The sequence below is a fragment of the Glandiceps talaboti genome, chromosome 4 (genome assembly GCF_964340395.1).
Source record: "Glandiceps talaboti chromosome 4, keGlaTala1.1, whole genome shotgun sequence".
Lineage (NCBI taxonomy): Eukaryota > Metazoa > Hemichordata > Enteropneusta > Spengelidae > Glandiceps > Glandiceps talaboti.
Genome location: NC_135552.1, coordinates 22476911 through 22501090, shown reverse-complemented (window position 1 = coordinate 22501090; position 24180 = coordinate 22476911). Strand labels below are relative to the sequence as shown.

Genomic DNA, 24180 nt, shown 5'->3' with positions numbered 1-24180 from the left:
TCAGATGACGACCTATTTTAGGCTTCTATTGTAAAGTATATGAATGTATTTGGTGCATTAATAAACAAACATCAGAAGTACGTAAGTTCGTACACTGTATTAATCTTGCTGCTAAGACGCGTGGGCTATTCTGCTCCCTGTGAAGATGACCGAAGGTCCCTACTGAGGCCACTAGCCCAAAGTGGTCTGGCGTTTGCCCTCGATTGCACATTTCTGGTGCAAAGGGACTTGTCGTAATGGAAGAAAGCCCGAGGTCTAGCATCTAGACTAACACTGTATGTAATAGCCTCTTTCACTGATCACGAGTATCATTTAGTGGCACATGTACTCCATTTGAAATATAACTTTGAGAACAGGCGTGCTGTGACAGAATGTTCACTATAAAATCGTTCATTATGAAGAGACACTAGGTGGTATAGAAAACTTATAGGAAATTTAACTTCAAGAAGTTTTGTAATGATGTATCATGATTTAGTATTTTTAAATTAGTATACAGACATTTACAGACAGACAGACAGACAGACAGACAGACAGACAGACAGACACACACACACACACACACACACACACACACACACGTACACACACCTAAATATACACATGCTAAGCCTATCTTTCCATTGTTTCAGATAGGCACATCCGGGATACTTGCCGATCAAGTGGAGCATACAGTATATTGCCCATGGGCGATGGCAATATAACTGTTATCGTGACGATATTGTATATGCAAATTCGTTAACCAATTAAATAGGGAATGCAATACTTTCCACCATCAACACACACATACAAAATAATCTACACGATTCTCAGTAAAAACTCCAAATGAGTCAATTTTTTGACTTCATTTTAATTAACGCATTTTTAATTATTAAATGAAACTATAAGGATTTGTATATTTTATATACATGTACTTCGTGTGTTAGTTTGCATGCTTTCTTCATTCATTAGTCACAAACTAACACGTGTGAAAATCGTTACTACTTCAACAGCAGACACCAACATAAACTGAATTATTTTTATCACGACAATATGTTGCAGATTTCTGCTCACTCTCTCGGTTCAACAGAAATCAAAATAAGAATTTGCACTTTTAGATGGCAAGATTGAATACAGTTTCTTCTTTGTTAAGTGAAAAGAAGAAACGTGCCACCATATATAGGCAGACATTTAAAAGTACGCTTTTTCCAAAAGATTTCTCGTTCTTTGACAAGTTTATAAAGATATTAAATATAAAACATATTCCTCATCATATAAACGTTGAGGAGTCATATAATGAAAATATTCAAGTCCTACTTTGGGCATTTGTGCCTTCGGTTGGATGAGGAGCTTATCCGCCCATCTCACTTCGAGCGAAATAACTGCTTGATCCCAGACACTAGCAAATATACATATACTGGGGAATGATAAATAATACGGTAAATGGAAAATGGACAAATCATCAAATGTGACCAATACATATAAATATTAAATAATCATGATAAGATATAACCCCTTGCCCAATCTGATTTGGGAAAAGGGTTCGATTGCTTTATTTACCTCTATTTCCTTCGCATATTGTGGTTTGTTTTCCATTTTGTTGTTCTTGGAAGGCGCTCACTCCCAGAATATAACAATAAACACGGCAATATACGAAGGAAACAGTAAATAAAGCAATCGCGCCGTAGTGTGACATCACATATTCAGTTTGTCCCATGCCATATTAGTTGTCAGTTGCTATTTGGATAGCTGTATCCATGACATTACACCCCATCCCATCCTCTATCACGTGCAAATCACTACCACCACCACCACCACCACCACCACCACCACCACCACCACCTACAACGAGTTGTGTCCAACTAATCATAATTTCACTTGTATTGATATTCAGGGTTAAGTTGCGGTCTCGTGGTACGTTTGCTTTCTCTGTACTCACGAGAGTTACTGTTGTATATCATGTTTACATGAGGATCACTTTCTGTTCGACACATTTTATCAGTTTTTGACAACATGAGTTTGTCTTGAACTACTACATTTGGCTGTTGCTCTTTGTGGTAAATAAAATTGAGTCTTTCTTGTCTTTTGTTCAACCTTTCGAGTGCTTCCGTGAATGGCTATCGATGGCGTATGTTTCCTCCACAAACTCGCGATATTCTGACGAAAGTCATGCCGTAAGTACGCATAGACGACAGGGTTGAGTGCACTGTTAACGTAAGTCAGGGACGTCGTCAAGAAATAAGAAACTTGTAGAGCTTTCGTGCGAGTACCTGATTCTGTTAAAGTTATTCGTAACTGCGTTATCCAGAAAGGAAACCAACAGATACAAAATAAACCCACCGCAAGTAAAATCATGACTCCAACGCGACCAATGCGTACTCCACTATGTACACGATTGGTTCTACGGACAATAAATTTCATGATATTGACATACGATACTGTGATTGCGAAGATGGGCAAAACAAACCCTAAAATGAAAGCGTAAATGACAAATATTTGCTTGATGTATTCAGAGCAAATTACGTTACATACTGTTTCCCCCTCAAAAGTCATAGTTTTCGCATACAGCCATAATGGTATTGACGATAATCCAGATAAAGTCCACAAGCCGAGACATACCATTCTCGCAGTTGTGACAGTGCGGTGGGTTTTCGCCCAGACGGGGTGAACGACTGCAATATACCGATCTACACTCATGGCTGTCAACGTGAAAATCCCTGTGAACATGTTTAGTCCATCTATCCCCATGATAATTCGACACGAAAAGTCTCCAAACATCCACTGTTTCTTGCTGTTAAAATAGGCCAGGAATGGGAGCCCCAGCAAAAACAGACAATCGGCTGAAGCAAGATTTAGTATGTATGCGTCTGGAACCCATTTGGCAGCTCGACATTTTAGAGTCACAATTATAACTATACCGTTGCCAATTATTCCAAACACGCAGATAAAGATATATAATGCTGGAATGAAGACGTGAAACATCCAGTTTGGCAAGATTCCGGGACTTTCATTATCAATGTCATACGTCGTCTGATTTGAATCGATCATGACGTCCAGAAAAGCGACATTTCAAAGTCAAATTCCCAACTCAGCGACTCGTTTTGACTGTGTTCAGGTGTGTCGTTAATAAAGACTAGTTCAGTGCTCAACGTTACTTTCGAAATAGAATATTAGTAAACCTTGCTCGTTACGCCGGTAGATGGCGCACTTGTCGGTAATTATCAAGTTCTCGCAGACGCAGACGTTCTCGTGATAGTACAACAGTGAACGAAGTGCATTTTTAGCCCCGGTAGATTCAGCATTTTTATTTTCAATGTGGTGGATTTATAGGATAGTATAATGGAGTAAGGGTCATCTGATATGCTGGTAATATCCTCAGTGAAAATAAAACAAGTAGTCCTTTAATCACTTCTTAACAGCCAAGTGTTTAAAAAGTCACTCTTTTTTTAAAGTGTTGACAAGAATGCAATCAATGTTACACTTGTCGTTGTAAATTAGTGTCGATGGCATCGTGGTACAACTTAATACTCCACTTAGGTTTATAAAAAATCACTTCTTGATTGCGATATAGTGATCAGGTCATCTTGCTTTGAATAAATTTGGACCCACGAGGAATATCTGCACCGCCTATCAAATCTAATCTGCTTTGTACTTTGATTTTTTTTGGTCAATGTTACCTAGTTATAGACGCGATGCGTATTTTGAACAAAACTGCATCTTGACACCTCTAATACAACGTGACCGCCAAATTTCTGGCCAAATTCACTGGGCATTTAAAAAAAATTGATTGTTGAACAAAACCGTACCGTGACTTGAAAGGAACCATACAATATACAAGTTGTACAATGGTGTGTGATTCATATTGAAGCGGACAATCAAAGCAAATGAATGACTGTCAATGTCAGAGGGCTGCACATTAATATGCGTGACTCGCATTTATATACGAAGTTTTTTTGCCACAAAACGTAAAAGATTTCTTAACTTCAGGCGCCATAAAAATGTGTGATTTTCCAAAACATTGAGGCAAGTTACTACAAATGAGGTACAAACATCTAGGTATGCCATGCACGAGATCTGTCTTTTTTTAGTCTAGGTCCTGATAGGTACCGTATTACAATCCCATTGGGACCGTATTACGTACTACAATTTTTTCACTCTCACGAGAATGAATTTATCGTCAAAATCATATGCCCGAACCTGTATAGTCTCGGTTACCCAGACTCCTCAGACTAGTGGAAATCAGTGTCGTAACATAAGATGGCAACTGTCACTGAACTTCATCATTTTCTGATTGGATGAAAACAATTCCTAATTTTCATTTTCATATACATGACATGAACATTTTGAAAATTGTCTTTTTAAAAAACTACTGGCAAGAGTTGCCAGCATACTGCGATTTCACTTAATCATGAAGTGTATCAACTTTCATACCTAGCCATATACAGCTTTCTGCCAGACTCAGGAACCAGCAGAAGTCAGAGGAGTCTGGGTAATAGCGACTAGAGCCTGTAGAGAAACCAGTGGATGAAAAGAACACTACTCTTCAATCAGCAGTGAAATGAGGTAATCTCAATTTTGGTGTCAAAATGTGCAGGGTCAAAACGTTTCACTATTTTTAGTAACAAAAAAACTTAACAAGTTTACACATCATTTTTTATTTTGTTTCATATTTTAATATGTACATTTCATCTTTAAGGCTTAGACACAGGCATACTTTGCATATATCTTGAAAATATGTTACAATTTTTAATAATTACACACACATTTGAGTAATTAGTTGAAGGGAATCAAGTATTTTCAATAACAACTAAAGACACATAAACGATGCTGATCATGATAACAAATGAAAACTAAAGGTCAAAGGTTACAGACTAGTATGCTAAGTTAGATTACAGTAAAGAATCTCCATAAATTTCTTCTTTTCACTATTTGCATTTAGCCTTATCTGTTTTTTTAAGTATTAATTAAATAAAAGATTTATTGGCAAGTTTTTTTTTCACAGCAGAGAAAATTCCTACCCGATTGTGGGTGAAGGACTTGATGAAAATTGTAACTGATATCATGAGATAGGTAACAACTTACAATAAAACTAAAAAATACCTTTAGAAATGTCTATACAACGAGTAACTTTTTGTATGTGAATGTTAGTTTTATAGTGTCTTGAAAATACCCTTCTTAGTTCACACGCTTTGCTCGTAAAAATAATGCAGTTCTTCTGTTTCTAATAATAGTCGCTAGTGAAGAATAAGAAAACACATACTGAATGCACATCTTGTGTAGAAATCTTATGTATAAACTGATTCATGGAGGTAGGTGTGATTCTACTTCCATGAGTAATTCAACCACAGAGCACAGGCGGAATATATGTGAAAATGTACATGGTGTTAACTACTCGATGTTGAGTGTAATTTATTCCAAATGCTTGCTTTTAGCTGGTATCAGCTAATTCTCTATGTGAGACACATAAGGTGTTCATTGCTCCCACCACATTTCAATCCCGGCCGTAAACATTCAGTCTCTTCCTTATTGCTATAAGTTAGACAAAGGTAATGTATTCAAAACAAGTGTAAATCTTACATCATTCCTTGGTGACAGCACTTAGACCAAAGTCACCAAATTAAAACTGTCATTCACTTGTTGTTCCACTCCCAACAACAGCGCCCTCAACATGCCAAAAGAAAATTAATTTCTCTCTATACATAGAAATTACATAATCTTTATATATATATATATTCCTCCTGTCCCCTGTGATTCAACCCAAGTTTCTCACATTAGTGCTATCTTGCAAATGAAGCCATACAAATTAGATCACGCCATACTTTTGTTCAGGTTAACTTTTTTTCTATAGTTCTGCCCCATACAATTGTTTCGACCAAATTGTAATTCTAATCTGAAAACATTGCAGGAAATAAAGCTCTCTTCAGACTCTGTGAATTTCAATTTTACGTAACAATTTTTATCATCATTGCATTTAATTGATATCTCGTGCCATCACTGAGAAATACATGAATGTAGGTGACATTTTAATATTCGTCATACGGGGATGTATTTTGTCTAAAAGAAGTCAACATTTTCTCAATCTCTCAACAATGCAATCTGGTACAAGAATCAGATTGAAGCTACACAAAATTTGAAATTTCTGGATCATTATACTTCCTTTCAACAGTTTGAATATTTCAGAATGCACCCTTGGGCCTTAGAAAGCCATATACCTTGACACTGAAATGAGAAACAATGACAGATTTCCACTAGAAATGCTAGAAAAATCTTGTAAGAATCAATTGTATCCTTTTTGTAGGCTCATCCCAATAAATCCAAGGGTCTGTTTACGGTAGTCTAGAGACTATCCATCACTTCAAATCTCACCCAACGTCTAGGTCAATGAGGTCCTGAGATGAAATTTGAAATTCAAACAAAGCCACCCACACAGTCATTAACATCATGTCTTTGTTAATCAATCACAGAATCCTACCCAATGATAAGTTAGTGTCTATTGGGGGAAGTTACATAATGTCCAAATATGGTACATTTATCAGCTCAGCATACTACATATACATTGTTTACATAATTCTAACAGTTGGGGCTTTACTTATATGCATTGACAATTTTTTGTTCATGATTTTCCATTGAGCTAGACAAGGTGAAGAGAGATCTTCAAAGACATGGATAGCCTCTAGACTAGTTTACAGCCACTGTACAAGACATATCGCCATTTTTTGTTGTGTCACTGGAAAAATATACTCTTGCTTGTGGGAATGTTGCAACTATCCGGATAAACATGTCAAAATGGAAATGGGAAGTATTCTTCAGAAATGGGGAAACAACATCTTCCCTCAGCAACTCTTTTTCATGTTTATAAATGTACTTACAAGAGAACTATAGGATGTTCAGCTGGACGGATTCAAGTATTTATAAATACATCAAAATGTGACTGGTATCTTTGGTATACATTAATGTAAAGATTCTGTAACAGTTACAAAAAATGTCACCACTGTCAAACCCTGTACAACACTCAAAGTCAATATAAACTGTATATATCTGTACATGGAGAAATATCTTCAGAATGAGAACAAAGCTATTTCACGCCAAAAAAAAAAATCTAAATGTTTTCACAATCTGACAAAATGCTGTTCACTGCTTTCAATCTTCAGCCTGCAGTATTATTTTGTCATAATTTCCTGAAGTCAAAATTAAAACCCATGATATATGAGTGCAAGTGTGGCATATTCAGGGGATTAGTACAAGTGTTTGCGGTGTTCTCCTTGGCTGTATTTTCACAAGCAAAGATGGGAAAGAGCAGCAGAAAACACCGCAAGCATGACTTTAAATATCCCCTGAGTACCCACACTGGAACTCGTACATCATGGGGTTCTGTTATCATTACTTATCCTTAGGCCTAAAAAAAATAATTGTTTGGTTCCGGTTACCTGACCCCACTTAGCTTTTCACTGCTGACCCGAAACTTTTTTTATGTATTCGAGAAAAAAATAATAAAATAGCAAAAATTGTGAAGTCTCACGAGAAATAGTGGATGTGGAAACTGACATAAAATAAAACTCTTCTCCCAATCTGTAATGGCTGTACATCTGATAGGAAGAAATAAACAACACAGAGACCATTTGGAAAACAATGGAAAACCTGAACTAGACATTAACACTGAAAAAAAAATAAAAATAAAAAATCTACCTACACCCCTATTTGAAAATTGAGTGTAATCGGAACCACACAATTTTTTTTATTAGGCCTTATACAAAACAGCAACTTCTAAATAATATATACATGTGCATTTGTATGATCTTGGGTACATGGAATGCTATTAGTTTCATTTGCATGCAAGTAATTAGTATGTGATAACGTTTTTGGGTAATGCACTACAATACAGTGGAAATATTAATACTAAACAATTATGCAAGTAATCACTCATTCATATGACACAAAGCTTCTAATTCTATAGAACTGAAGAACAGGACAAAAAAATAAAACAAAACAAAACTTGAACAGCTTTTATGTGTTGACAGGAAATAATTACTCTCTATCGATGTTTTTGCATGACTCTTTAAACGATGTTTAATCATGACTTTTTTTGTTTGTGGTTTTAGTTCCATTAAATTTTCCTTAGTTTTAAAATGGTTGTGAAACTGTAAAACAAAGTAGAATGGAGACAACTAAAGTCAGGAAAGATAACATCTGACATTTTCAGCTTCAACCTACATCAGAAAGAAAGTAAAACATTCTAAATTGTGTTTGATATTTTGCACATTCTTTGAGTGATGTATGGTATCATTAAATTTCAAATAAAATCACTTTGTCTGTGGTTCATTTGTCCATTTTTTGTCATATTTGATCTATCAAACACAATTTTTAAACACACAGTATATGTACACATTATATACAAATCCAAATATCAGATATTACAAATTTCTATACTTGATTCAATGTTTTTTGCTATTGTCGTTTTCGTTGTTGTTAGCTGTGAGGTACCGGTATCTGGTAATATCAATTTTGGCAATAAACCTGTATGTTTAAAGTGACTTCTTACAATATTAAGGTTGGAGAATCTGTGAAAAAGACAATGTACTTAGTTACAAATGTACACAACACAATGATGAAATTTATTTAGAAGCAAATCTTAGCCAACAGAGTGGCATAATAAGGGCGGTTAGTAATTCAAGACTCAAAAATTTAGCAGTAGTCTTGGGCACATTGACTACACTACTAAACATCATATCTAGACTACCAAGTTTATATGGCGATAGTCTGTTAGACCAATAGAAATCAATAGAATATTGTAGCCCAAACAGTTCACTAAGCTAAATTTAACTAAGTAAACATGTGTAGACGTTAATAACATCCTTGCTAGACATGGAAATACATATATTAAGAATACGTTAATTTGAATAAAAAATAAACACGAAAAGTGACAGACTGAGCCCCTTTAATAAATACTTCAAAAGAATCGTGGTGAGAGACGTAATCTTAGACAAGGTAATATTCTAATAGAGACTGTGACATACCAGAATCAACAGTTACTGTGATATGTTCTAAATAAAACCAATGGTGATAAGCCAAGTAAATAACAGTTACCGAGATATGCCTACCTCAAAAGTGAACGCTTAATGCACATACTAAGCAAGCTAAAAATATTGCATACGTAGTACGTACTATCAAAAGTATTGCAATGGTCTGATAAAACAAACAACACAGATGGTAAAATACACACAAATAGTATATAATATATGAATAGAAATATCTACAAAAGTGATAGAACAAATTTGGTATTTACTCAATTTGCTATTGGATGTGGATGGAATTCAGAAATGTTTCTATTTAAAGTACAATTGGCTACCCAAATTAATCCATGTGAAGTAAATTGAAAATTGATATATGTAAGTATTCGTGTTCTGTGATTTTTAGAAAAAAAGTTAAATTTGTATAGCCCATAAATTTGCATCTTTCACCAGTTTAAAATATCATTTTGTGAAAATAGTACACGCAATCTGAATTTTTGAAGGCTTTGTGCTGACGTGACCATGATTATAAAAAAAAATTGTAATACCACCAAAGCGCTTCAACTTTTGCATAGAGCTACCTGCATGCAAATATAAAAACGAAAGCTAAAAGTAAAATAATATGCTGCCACTAGAGGGCAGTATATTGTAAAATTTCCACCTTGTGATATTTATGATCTCCATAGTGAGAACTGAGGCTGACTGCCAGTCTGTGTGGAATGGGGTTTGATATCTTCTTCTGCTAGCACATCACCTCCAAGGAGTGCTGCCATCTGGGATGCTACAAGAAACGAACAAGGATACTGTTTCAGCTGCAAGTATTACCCACAGAATTTATCTCCGTTATCTTTTTCTTAACTTTGACACCCTGATATTTTGAAAACATTTTGAAAATGAATTTCATCAAATTTTGTTTACAAAATTGACTTCCAGATAGCTATGACAAGTTTACCAATTTCTCCATGATCCTGATGTCAAATATAAATTTTGGATGCACTCATCAATTGTGTCATTGAATCTTTGATCGAATTTATCGAACTGTTCTGCTGAGGGAATGGAAATACTGGTAGTATACAACACCCTCCTGCAGTCATGTGACACGTCTATTGAACCATATACAATAACAGGTGAAGAAGGCTGAGTGATTTATCCAAATTATACTAGGTAAATTATTTATACTCTGAGTTTGGAACTACTCCTAAATATGATTCCAGAGCAAGGAAACAACTTTTTGGTGTTGGTTTGCTAAAAGTCTCCCAGTTATGGTGATTAAACATACATGTATTGAAGCATAGACTCTGTTTTCAAGTAGGGTCTATGATTGAAGTCAGAAGAATTGCATCTTATTCTCCAGATAAAACAAAAATAACACAGAACATCATTTACATCTGGCCCATCTCCCTTTATTGTCCTGTTTTACAAATGTTCACTTTGAACTGCTTGTTCATTACAACCTTTGTAAATAATTCACTAGAACGGTATTCTGGAACCCTACTTACAATTGTTTGTTTTATTTCTTTGGAATGGATCTGGTCTTATTGCATAGGCAGAATCTGGTCTTGAATATGCAGCCTGGAGAAAGACGGGAAACAAGTCAATACATTAACTTGGAAAAGTTACTTTACCGTCGCACAAAATGAATACTTCAATAGAGAAGTCAATAAAACAACTATGCCATGTAAGGAACTAGAAATTTACAATATGATTAATACAGTGTAGAATATTCACAATGTACTTAAAGTGGCACACCAAAGTTTATAACTATTTTTACAAGAATAAAAGCACTCACATTAATAAAATGTACTTAAAGTGGCACAACCCAAGTGGGTATTTATTTTTACATGGATGAAAACACTCACATTAAACCTCTATTGAAAAAGTTAACAGGAAAAATGAAAAATTTGGTTTCTGCATGTACCTAACAGCTTTTAATTGAGTACATGTAATTCAATTGGAAAGCACAAATTACTTTAGAGACTAGTTTCTCACGTACGTGTTCTATTAATATATGCCAGAAAAATAAAGAGGTAGAGTACATTAGCATCAATACTGCATATATACAATATTTTGTTTGAAATTCCCATCAAATACTGTGAGTAATTTTGACGATTACGGTGAGTCAATTCTTCTAATAAGAAAGTGGGTGTGTCAATGTTTTGTTTGTTCAGATAAATACATCGGCTAATATCAATTTAGATTCATTATAACCCATGATAGTAATCTGCTAATGTGTTTAGTACAATGTATTCAAAATATGGCTATGACTTACTTAAATTAAACTGCAGATGGTCATGTGCAAAGTTTTTCTGAAATGCTTTGATTTCATCCTGTTTTGATAAGTGTTGCCTTTTAGTTAGTGTGCACATGTGTGTATTGTTGTGTGTGTGTGTGTGTGTGTGTGTGTGTGTGTGTGTGTATGTATGTGTATGTGTGTGTGTGTGTGTATGCATGTGTGTGTATGTGTGTGTGTGTGTGTGTGTGTGTGTGTGTGTTGTTGTTGTTGTTGTTGTTGTTGTGTTTTGGTGTCTATCAACATGTGTGAATAATTTCTTGATATGTATCAAACCAATTCTCACCATTCTTATACCGGATCCAGGCGGCCTGTGCACTGAAGTGGCTGACGAGGGCGCACTCACACCTGTTAAACTTGTAGATGAGGACGGTCTATCTATCTGTTGACAGATGAGTTATACATGTAATGTAGGGATTCCTATTTAGTTTTTTTAGAATCAGAATCTACCATAAACAACAATTTGAAAACGCACATTTCTGATTAATTTTTGCCTGGAACAAGAAACCTGTCGTAGATGTACATAATATTTACAATTAGCATATACGTTATAATCCTACACACAGCCTTACAGTATTGGTTGCAAAACATGCATAGATGTTTTCAAAATACTCCATTATCACCAAGATAAACCATCCAAATAACAACTAAGCAACTGGTACTTAGCTCATTAGAACTTACAAAGGCTTTAAATCATTCAAGTGAAAGTTTCAAAAATTTATATTAAAAAAAGTATTGGTAGCAAAATTACATATACATGTACATACTTGTATTCATACCACGGGTGGAGGGTCTATGGTTACAACAACTTTTAATAAAAATGTGTCAAAAATATTCTTCAAATCTAAATCGTTCATTCATAACTTAAAATTAGTGAACCTCTTGTAAGGTTTTCAGTAAAAACCAGGAAAGAAATTAGGAAAAATCTCATAATCCAGAAGTACATGTAATAACACTAGATAATAACACTAAAAAAGTAAATCTATCAAGTATCTTTATCAAGTATCAAGTACCTTTTTAATAATTCCTTGTTGTATGAGTTCTTGTTTGCTAGATCTCGGACATCCTAACATTGCAAAATGGGCCCAAATTTTCTCTGAAGCTGACGCAAAATCCTTTGGAGCCCTGCAAAAAAATGGGAAAATCTGAAATCTAGACATGTAAAAATATTCTGAATACATGCTTGGAATATATGTGTCAAGAGCTGAATCATTCTAATACCTGGATCTACTTACTAGCTGTATGGGTACCTGGTAGGATGTGATTGTTTTGTGAAGGAGTTTAAACATAACATACCATATAAGTGAACATGCTCGAATTATATGCTCTCTGGTGAGGTGCAGCGACAAAGTATTACAGGTTGTACATATGTACTACTTTATTTACATCTGTGCCAGAAACAACTATAAATGTGCTAAACAAACCAAGCTGTACATGTTAAAACAAAATATAGAATTTATTTTCTGAAATTCTGAGCTACAATAATAAGAGTCTGTGTGTCATTTGTTCAATGGTGCCTGCAGTATGAGTCAAAATATTCAAAACATCATTATTTTCCATTTTTCTCTTAAACTATGCTTGCACATGTACACGTAGGTTGCCATTTTTCCTATTCCCTTTCTTCTAGTCTTTTTGTACATTTTTGTAGATGCATTCATATCATTACCTCATCCAATATTTTTTTCATTCAGTCAGACACTTGTGATAAGGGTTTTGTCACTACTCAAGTTTTGACTCGTTGTGACAAAGCCCTTTAAGTCACTCATATTTTCCTCGATTGTATGAAGCAATAGACTTGGGCATAGTAATATCTAACTATTCAATCTTGACTCATAGTGACAAGGCTCTTTAAGTCACACATATTTTCCTTGATTGAACGAAGAAATAGACTTGGGTATAGTAATATCTAATTGTACAATTTTTAACTTTAATTAAGAACATACAGTACACTAAAAGGTATGTACAGAATTAAGTGCCATATTTTAGTATCTGACAGAGATCAGAGGTGAACATACAATGTATGAATGAGACAACTAAAATGTAGAGCTTTTCTGCATACCACGGCTTCTGAGCATGGAAGAAAATATATTGATTTTTTAGCAACAGAAATACATTCTTTTATGATGGAAAATTTCCATTTCAATTTTACCAGCAATATCGGCTTTAGTTGATCTGATCAAATCGTAGTATGAAAGAAAAGTCATTTACTTTATAATTCAACTTCATCAAAAGAATTCCAAGGAAAATAATCTCTATTTGAGGTTGGTTGAAATGAATAAAAATTGTGTGTTCCAGGTAATCTGAACTGACATACTTTCTTTTCTTGTAAATCCCTCTCTTTTTAAGAAAAATAAACTATAAGTCACAGCAATTTGCAAATTTGCAAATTAACCACTCTGTCGTTGTAAATGTAATCTTGTATGCAATTGAGGAGTAACTGACGAACCAACTTGACTGGACTACAGAGTTTCAATTTAATAGGCGGCTTGGTTTTTTATACATCTCACAAGGTTTTATTTAAGGGCGGTAAGTAGGTAAAATCTACCGGGGTTCCCACATCATTTTACCGGGGTTCCCCACCTAAACTATGATACATTGCATGGGAAGCACTACCAGTTTTACCTCTTTCCCCCTTTCTGTTACCGGGGTTCCCAAACCTTAGCAAAAACACTGACCGTGACAGTGAAATAAAATGTATCATTTTTATGTGCATGCATGCTGTCAGTGTCTGTAATTTGTTTGTGTAATTCGTAACAAAAAAATGTTGTGTCAGATGTAAAAAATATCATACTGCATAATTAAAATTCCACACTTTTTCTGTTTGGTAGTACAAAAAATATCCCTGCTATCTACATTGTAACCTAGCTGATTTGATTAAATGGAGGCACGCTATCAGAAACACACATACGTATATTTAGTTTGACTTTATGACAAAAATCACCAAATTTAGCAAGATTGTATTAGTTGAACAAATGAATACAATATTTAAGATGACAAGATTTCAACAAGTGACCCTGAAGGTAAATGTCAAAGGTCAAGCTCTTTCAAATAAAGCTTGCACCTGATAATATGGAGGTAGACACTTGAATGGAGTGTCTATGCACATGAAATATAGTTTTCAGGTATGGGGAAAGAGTAATTTTTATGACAAATATAGCTACTAATTCCTTTTCCTACTGAAAAGAAAACTGTTTACCAAATGTATGGTAAGTAACAATAAAAAGCAGAGAAGGATTACAAGCGCAATGTCACTACTTTGGTTTTCTATTGCTTGACAGACATTAGATACTTCTATTTTCTGTTCTTAAGTAATGTCTATTGAAGCGAGAAATAAATGTAATGTTGCGAGACACAATTCAAAATGCCAAAAGTTCAAAGTGTCGTCTAACTAATAAAGTATTCATAAGATGAGAGAAATGTGCTGTATATCACTTAGATAAATAGAGTTAGATAGATGAAATTCACCCCATGGTATTTTGGAATTGCCGATTCAAAATAATTTTTTTTACTTAGCCTTACAGTTTAATAAATAAAATTCACCCAATATATTTTTCAATTGTTGTGTTCCCCGATATCAAAGTGAAACATGTTACAACTAGGTGACTTCATAGATTTTGCTTAGCTGTTTTGTTACAGCCAATCAAATGTCTCTGATGAGGAAGGGCCTGACAATTTTGCTTAGCTTTTTTTTTTGTTATAACCAGAATCAAAAGTCTGAAATAACAGCTGACTATTACAACTTTGCTTAGCTGGTTGAAGGAAATAAGTATTTAGGAGTCATAAATATGCATTGTTCACATATTATATATGCCTTTATTCCTGGGATTGTGGCACCCTTTAACAGAAATAAGAGACATAACTGCTAATATGCATAAGACACAAATTCATCAATTGACCTAGAAGGTGTTGCTTCAATGTAACAATATAAGAAAAACACAAGAACGCAAGACCAGCAATAAGACACACAGACATGTCTTTTACACAGAAATCGTGGACCCTTAAAATGCAGCAATTACAATTTACAAACGATAATTGACAGTGATAGCTAACTGAAAGGTCAACAGGTACTCAGAGAAGACTTAATGGCTTTCATTTCAGATCTAACAGTGTGTAATTGATTGGTTTCAAACTTGCATAATGGCCATTACCTGCCCTCAGAGTCTTCAAGCTCTGGCTGAGCTCCACGTTCTAGAAGTAACATCACGACCTAAGAATAGTAAAATAAATCAATCAAAATCAATTGAAGGAATACAATTATTTCAAAATTCTCTACATTCTAGCTATAATATTACCATCTACAAATAAAAAAAAGACATATAAAATTAGTACAAAGAATACTTGGGTGGGGGAATGTTTAATTGAACATTGGGGTAGTGATACTCTTCTACTCTCTAATTCAATTGATGAGATTCTGACCAATCAAAATGTCATCCCCAGATGAGTTCGATGTCAGATGTCTCTGTATAATGTATATATTTCCCTGTTATTCATTTACACAACTTCATATAATGCAATACTTCTTAATGATCCTGGTAGGTTGCAATGTCATGCTTGAGTAATACAAACTGGTAAAGAACATTCAAATACTGGGACTATGATACATTTTGTATGTCACCTTCGTGTCAAATTTGAATGAAATTGGCTGATAGACGTACATGTTGAAGATAAGGCATGACATAATTGTTCACATGGACAGAACTCTTAAGTGAAGAATGTAAACACTGCCTATTATGATTGCTACAAAAATTCGTTTTTTGCCTTAATATATATCATTACTCATCTGTTCAAAACATCTGTAATTATACACATAAACCAACAAACAAACAAATTCAATGTCTTAATTGTTCAAGTAAAATATGCAGAATGGAACATTTTGCAAATAAGCAAAATGTCTGATTTTTTCCCCAGTGCTAATGGTGTGGTGATTAGAAAAGGTGTTGTAAGACTCTTTTTATCCTTCTTTAATTCAATAAGTAGATCTCGGTTCTGAGAAAATTCAATTTCACAGATGTCTGCGTGCTACATAGAAAATCCTAATTGCAACTGTACGTCTTTTATCAACTGGCCACGCACGTACATGTAGCTTAACTAGATATGTAAGTTCTTTGTCAACACCTGGCGAATATCTTTTATATTCTACGATGTCAAAATAACTATTCATGAAACATACAAATTCCAACAGTAGCGAATATACTGTAACAGCAAGCCAATAAAAAAGATATTAACATTCCCAGGGTCTTATTTCCACTTTGTTATTCTTTTTGTTGTATGTCTGTCTTTCAATGTCTTGGTTTAGAATTGAAAGGAAGCTATTGCATAAGTTATCACATTTACAGGTACATGTGTATGTACAAAAAAACGAGTTTGATAATTTGATAGATTTGTAAGCAGTGAAGTGGGTGCAATCAAATCACTGTGCAGTGATGAATGCATTGACAGTATTTTAACTTTTGCAGGTAAATTGATAAACAGGAGATTGATTTATCAAAACCAAACACCTAGTGACTGACCATCAATTGTAAGTACTCTATGATTTTCAGAAGCCACTGCTAACCATGTACTTCTACCGTAACTTGCTAAATTCAATATTACAGCAAACTTGAATAATGATACATACTCTTACTTAAACATGAAAATGATCTGTTCATAATAATATCAAAAGCAGCATGCACAATTTATAATTTATGGACATTTTTTTTTACCACGATACAGTATATACAAATGTACAATTATTGTATATCATTAAATCATTTAACGCCATTACAGTACACTTCATGATGAAACTTTATCAAGTACATGTACTCTTATTTTGTTGCATAGGGTCACATTTCCACACCTGCTATTTTCCCTTTTTAATGATTTCCAAAAAAGATGATGTGGTTTTTGTCAATGCTGCTGTACCACGACAAATCACATACATAGAATCATGAGAATACTCACAAAGTCTCAGAAGTCAGAGTCAGAAACCTGCCAAGCATGGCAGCGTAGATGGCACAGATGGTGTTTGCACCGTGCTTTCTCTATAGTGGGGAGAACATTGACCACTACTATACAGGGTGTCGTTCAGTGGAAAGGTTCTTTGTATGAAAATAAGTTTGTACAATTACAGGATGCAATTCATTGGAAAAGTCGTTTGCACCGAACTTTGTTTGTGCTATTGAAGGGCATGTTGTTCCAAAGGATCCTATGTTTCAAATAAGCTTTGCCACTAGAGGGTGCACTTCAATAGGCTGGTCCTTTATATCAAGACAATTTACTGGAAAGGTCTCAAGTTAAGTTAGTACCACTAGAGGACACAATTCATTGGAAAGGTCCTTTGTAACTGTAATTTCTATCTCACCTTGCCATGTTCCTGAAATGTAGCTGCATGAAGGGCCGTCCAGAGAGTACCTCTGTTTTGACAATTAATATCTGCTCCGCTATCTAGTAATGCTTTGACAACATCATGAAAACCCCAAAAGGCAGCTGATAAGAAAAAGAATACAAGATAGAACACAAATGATTGATGAGAACAAATAACAGTAAAATGAAAGAATGGACAATATACAAACCTTGGTATTCATGGGTCAAGTACAAGTATAACTGCATTGAACATTGTGAAATTGTTTTCAGATTCTGATTGCTATTTGTATTTACAAGACTAATATTCTAACTAAGTATTGTTTAAAGGCATAATCTGGGTTTATAAGATTTTACCCCAATGAAAAATATATAAAATCTTGTTTAAAATACTTGTAATCAAATACATGTATGCATGCCTTCAACACAAATCATTTTCTTTCCTTGTTAGCACAGTTGATGCCATAACAGGGGCTTTCTTAGTCTCTCTCACAGCCTTGGGAGCATCGCTAGCAGAAAGTGGCTGTACATGTATGTACCGATATCTACCGCTTACTTGAACTCTATCTAACATCCTTGCATTGTGCGCCCTAATCGAATTCATAGGACTAATCATTCATTGACGTGTTATTGCGGCACTCTGGGGCATTGTAATAACACAGTAGGTCAAGCAGGTCAAATCCCCCTCAAAATATAATTTCAGCTTTCACCAATTAACTTAAAATAATTTGCAACCTGTGCACTACATCCGATCCATCACCAAAACAAACAATAGTTGAATTTCATACACAACTTACCTATATATAATTGACTTTGCTTCACTCCTATATCATCTTTTTCAATATCTATATTTTCTGACAAAAATTTTTCCACCAACTGCAAAAAAAAGAAGAAAACAATGTAATGGCAAAATTAAATTGATAATTAGCTTGGGTTTCAGATCGAGAGATCGAGATCGACATCAAGAGGAGAGCTCTCTCTCAATGGTACAAAGGAAATGATAAAAGTAGCAAGTTCATCTTTATGACAATGATGTTGCTGATTTTATCAAAATTCTGATTTCTAGTTTTTTGGGTACATCCAATTCAAATTTATTTCATGATTTTTTCAACTTGAGACCAAGAGCAGTATTTTTTTTTTTTTAAACACATGCAATTTGAATAACAACAGAACATACAGCTAAAAGTTAATTTTTTTTTAAATTATTTCAAGGAAACCAGTTTAGAACTCATAACTCTTTGTTTAATAGTCTTCATAATAAGCCTAGGCAGAAGGACATGTACAAGTATATTTATAATTTGGTCACTTATGACAATCACTTCGCTATACATGTGTACATTGTAAATTGCTTTAGTATTATGCAGATTGTACCCTTGTAATTTTTAGTAGCAACAGCAGAAATGTATTACTGCTAATGTTATTTTATGTCAAGACATTATAAGGAAACCATGGCAACATATTGTAGAAGAGGGCAATAAAGTCAAATCCTGTTATTTGTGTTTCAAATCTCTCATTTGAAACATGTACATGTACGCCTACAAATAGCAAAATGTATGAACATTGGTAGCCATGGAGAAATTCACTAATTTAAGTAAACTCTCTGATTTTTTATATCTGAAATGTCAAAATTTCAATTTGTGATATTCACTAACCAATTTGACATGAATAAAACATGAATGCTACCATCATCCTTTGATGAAAAGATATTCATCAAGATATGGTAGTTAACGTCGATGTAATGTAATATCACATTATCAGACAACGTCTCTAATCATGTAGATTTTATCAAAAAAAGCAATGTAATATCAGACAATGTCTCTAATCATGTAGATTTTATCAAAAAAAGCAATGTAATATCAGACAATGTCTCTAATCATGTAGATTTTTATCATTTTGATCTGTATATAAGGTTAACATTCTTTTTTGATGTCAAATAATGTAAAAAAAACACCTTGATATTTTCAAACTTGAAAACTCAGACAATTTGGGAAACCAGAGTATAATACAATGTTGCTGTAGATGTGACAACAAATGGGTGTTTGTTAAGCACTGCCATAACACGGCTACTGCTCTATGGCACTGATTGAAGTATACCTAAAATTTATTTCCAAGGTGAGGAGAATTTAAAATTTATCCTTATAAATCTGAAGATTGCTAGTTTCCATGGTAACATTCCACACATTGCTAAGAAAGAATGAGTTACTATGAATCCTTATAATGCAAAGTAAGTGTATCATTTGACAAGGAGATCTACATTGTATACAATTAGTTTCTGGTTTCCACTCAATTCAGTTATCACCTGGGTATCATTATGGGGAGAGATATTTGATATTTTAATTTCTCCTGTGAGTTATTCTTAAAGTACCATCGTTGCAAACCATGGCCTCTTTTACGGCACCATCGAAACTTGCCGTAAGAACAGGACTAAGTTACAATTGTATTTTGCATATTTATATTTTCCCCATTTCTATATACATGTAGACATGGAACCTGAGTCAAACAATAAATTAAACAAATAAAAAAAGTACCTGTATGCCCTAAGTTATGGCATGGTTTTTAACAACGGGTTTGTTATTTATGTGCCATGTACAAATATAGTGATGTCGTAAAACTATATCATCGACTGTAAATTGAACGTGATCACTTCATGTTCACTGTGCAACGTAAATTGGGTGTGAAAATCTAACCATTATGATCAAACTAATTTTATATATATGATTTTTGACATTACAAATAAGGAATTTTTTCTTCATTTTTAAAAAAAACAAACATTTACACACATGTACAATGTAGTTGTTGTTCGTGTCAAGTAATTTGTATCCTCATGGTCCTTTTTAAAAAATCTACGGAAAACACTACACGATACGATAGAGAAACCCAGTGTTAGTAATTTAACTGTAGCTTAGAGGAATTATACTGTCAGTATAATTCCTCCAAGACTGTAGTAACTGATCTTGCCAAGAATATTGAAGACCGTGATACAGCCATATGAAGGCAGTATATAGTAAATCAACCTCTGAGAATTCAACATGTTACATAGTGTAGTGACGCCATTACCGTGTACACGGTGTATATTATATTTATGGTTCTGAAATTTAATGCAATATACTTGGCACATGATGAAGACCCGGTGCAGTGTTCAATGCCCGGGGTTCAATGGTTGAACACAATAAGTTACAATATGATACAGCGCGATATCATTGCCTGTTTACACTTTACATGGAGGTACGCGACGCAGCTAAGCGGTTGAACTTCGAAGTTGTTATGGGTATCAAAATAAAATTCTGACGTACCTTTTCATCTCCTTTTTGCGCTAGCGTTGACAGTTCTGGCAAACTTATGTTAGCTTTCGCCAGCTGCTTCTGCAAGTCCACCATAACCGACTCATCTTTCGGTGATTTTTCCTGATTCGCTGTGCTCGTTCCTTTCAGCGGATCCGCCATCTTCCTTCAAATTGTATTTACTTCCCTATTTGATTTGCCTCGTTATCGATCCGACCTTTGACCTAGTGATTGATTGTTTTAAAACAATATTGTATGTTATTTGGAAACCTTCACTTTATGCGTCAAGAAGTGCCACTTAGATCGATTCAGTATCACACTGGGTGTTATTGAGTTGTCTTGCTTGAGTATGGCACTATCAAAATTTATTGCAAAATATCAGCTCCTGAGGGCGTGTGTCAATAGTAATCGAGGTTGCCTTGGAAACCTCCATACACATAGTTTTAAATGACTGTAGGCTAGGCTACCGCCATACATCAAAATGTTATTCTTACAACCTGTCCAAACGAGTTCGGGGGGATTAATTCTACAGTAAGGCTACGTTTATTTCGTTTTGAACTTTTCTCTTATATTTTGGAAGTGTTTGGTTTTTTGTTTTAGTTGAAATATTATGTTCACAATTCTGAGCCACAGTCACTTGTGAGCTAATATTCTATTTACGATTATTAAAAAAATAACGAGCCGTCACCAATGCACAAAAGAGTCATTTTCACTTTGGCACCGGTGACGGTATTCTTTCATAAACAACTAATAACGTCATTATTTTGTATTGAGACCATCTTTGAATAGAATATTAGCTAACAAGTAATGTGTTCTGGGCCTATTAAAGGGGAACTGTGGCCTCCCCGGGAAATAGAGACATTATCATAAACTATGGTTTCTGGAGAGTCATTTCATGATTTTACATCACCTTCAATTACTTGCGATTTCAGAGAAGCATCAAGTTGATCTTGTGCCTCTATAATGGAGTCAACAGAAAAGATAATGTATTCAAATTATTGCACAGTGAATATTCATGAGTACTGATCGCAATATAATATTGAAACAACTTCGTGTAAAATTTCCCAACTACTGGGGGCGTGGTGCATAAGAACTTGAATCAACAACTAACCAACCAACCAACCAACCAACCAACCAACCAACCAACCAGCCTAAAAACAACAAATCAATTAACCAATCAACCAACCAACCAATCAATCGATCAATCAATCAATCAATCAACCAACCAACCAACCAATCAATCAATCAATCAACCAATCAATCAATCAATCAATTAATCAACTGATAAAGTTCTAGGTGAATATAAATATAAAGAAATGTATTTTTTATTGTTATTATTAAAAGCAACAGTTATTTTAAGTTATGTATATCGAAAAAAAGATATATTTACAACAGGATTATAAACTTGCCAATCAATCTGAATGAATTATCCCTTTACGAACTGAAATGATTGGTGACGTTGGACTTTATATAAACGCGAACTTGAACTTAAAACATATCTTTTTGAACAGTATTATGAACTCTACTGATTTGATTACCCCATATATTATGTAGTCATTTTAGCCATTTTGTCGAAATTTTAACCAGTGTGTTGTTTTTACCTTATATGTTTGTTTGTTATAGAAAATACGCTTTAGAAAATGAATTAACCTTAAACTTTAAATTGATATCTGAGCTCGAGTGGTGTAAAGAAGTTGGTAAAATGTTCAGTTCGACCTTACATTGTTATTGTACGGTGACTTGAATCGTCAGTTGAGTTGCGTAACGTGTTCGCCTTGATCACCGCACTCTAGAGGGGTCTAGGATTAAAACTAACTAGCCGAGTACAACTGATTTATATCAGATTGTTGGCACATATATACTTGAAGTACGTATAGTCAATTAATCCTTGATCAGTTATCATCTTTCCTATCAACAAAGTTACATGTATATTCCGGATACTACACAACCAGCGCTAGCAAGGTTATATTGAATATTAGATTTAGGGATGAAAAATTAATGATGAAAATTCGAAGAAGCGAACTTCTAATCAGGCCTTAAAAAAATGTTTGGTTTCCGGCGGTTACCCGACCCCACCTAGTTTTTCACTAGTTTTTCACCCGACCCCTAAACTTCTTTTTACATATTTGAGAAAAAAACAATAAAATAGCAAAAATTGTGAAGTTTCGCCAGATATACCATGGGTGCGGATACTGACATCAACTTAAAAGACAATATAACACTGTTCTTCCAATCTGTAATGGCAGTACATCTGATGGGAAGAAACCAATAACAGAGAGACACGTGAAAAGAAAATATAACAAAATAAAATAAAAAATCTCCCTATTCTACATGTAAAATTGATCGTAATCGGAACCACACAATTTTTTTATTGGGCCTCATAGTTATTTAAAAATCATAAAATTCTATCAAGAGGCTCAGAATAATTGAATTCTATAAATCTTTTAGTTTGCGTCATTTCAGTTCGATTTGGTTCTTATATTTAGTCGAGACTACTATGCCAAAACTGCATACATAGACAATAAATGAAAAAAAAAAAAAACGAAAGCAAAGAAAGTGTCTGACAGAAACCAAGAGAGGCAGTATTCAACATACCACATTCAATGTTACAACGCCATATGCACTTCGTGGTAGCCATGGTAACACAGTACACAATTTTAGAGGGTGGAGTGACTGAAGGAGGCTTCCAAGTGCGCTGCGTGTCAGCACTTGACCTATTTTGAAAGGTCAGTGAACTGTTCGCTGCATGTGTGAAATATTTTTACCGTCAATTTATTTCTAATTATTATTAATAGCGCCATTCCTTCTGCAAAACGTATAGTGTGCAATTTGATATGGTAACTGATTTCAAACAGTGTAAGAGAAATATTTAATGAGAATAACAAATATTGAGATTTTCTTGGCAAACACAATCCTTTGTTTGTATGTCTTTCTTATCGTTTATCAGGTTCTGACGTCACAGCATTTCACTATCAGCTTGTTCGGTTTCTTCACTATCGGCTGCCGAACGTACATATTGTATAATATATGTATATCGTCTGCGAGTAGTCTTACAATACTACGACTTAACCCGAACATTGTCGACGATTTATATTCAAAGGGCATATTTCCATGTGAATCTATACAACGTTGGGTCACGTTCCCATGTGCACATCCGTCAATCTCTCAGGGGTATTATAGTGTGGGTCACTATGTGTACAAATTGTCCATTGAGGAGGTAAACGCTTTTGGGTAATGTACCACTTGTAAGAAGTCGAATTTGTTAGACCGTGTGTCAAATTACATG

General features: G+C 34.4%; 2 protein-coding genes across 2 annotated transcripts; both read right to left on the bottom strand.

The window, feature by feature from the left end:
- Positions 1 to 1974: 1974 nt before the first annotated feature.
- On the bottom strand, positions 1975 to 3024 carry LOC144434340 (somatostatin receptor type 4-like). Its single transcript, XM_078122791.1, has one exon. It carries the CDS (start codon positions 3022 to 3024, stop codon positions 1975 to 1977), a length of 1050 nt encoding a protein of 349 aa, XP_077978917.1.
- Positions 3025 to 9655: 6631 nt separating this feature from the next.
- LOC144434339 (uncharacterized) lies at positions 9656 to 21056 on the bottom strand. Its single transcript, XM_078122790.1, has 8 exons — positions 20907 to 21056; positions 18411 to 18489; positions 17615 to 17739; positions 15423 to 15481; positions 12288 to 12399; positions 11561 to 11656; positions 10484 to 10556; positions 9656 to 9765 (listed from the first exon to the last, which is right to left on the bottom strand). Exons 1-8 carry the CDS (start codon positions 21054 to 21056, stop codon positions 9656 to 9658), a joined length of 804 nt encoding a protein of 267 aa, XP_077978916.1.
- Between the last annotated feature and the right edge of the window lie 3124 nt (positions 21057 to 24180).

Bases quoted from the DNA above. Each gene is read 5' to 3' on its own strand.
- LOC144434340 (XM_078122791.1), bottom strand. From the start codon at position 3,024: ATGATCGATTCAAATCAGACGACGTATGACATTGATAATGAAAGTCCC.
- LOC144434339 (XM_078122790.1), bottom strand. From the start codon at position 21,056: ATGGCGGATCCGCTGAAAGGAACGAGCACAGCGAATCAGGAAAAATCA. The intron at 12,400-15,422 runs GTAATGGCCATT...ATTTTTTTGCAG, and splicing joins CTTGAAGACTCTGAGGGCAG to GGCTCCAAAGGATTTTGCGT. The intron at 10,557-11,560 runs GTGAGAATTGGT...GTCTTTCTCCAG, and splicing joins CTGGATCCGGTATAAGAATG to GCTGCATATTCAAGACCAGA.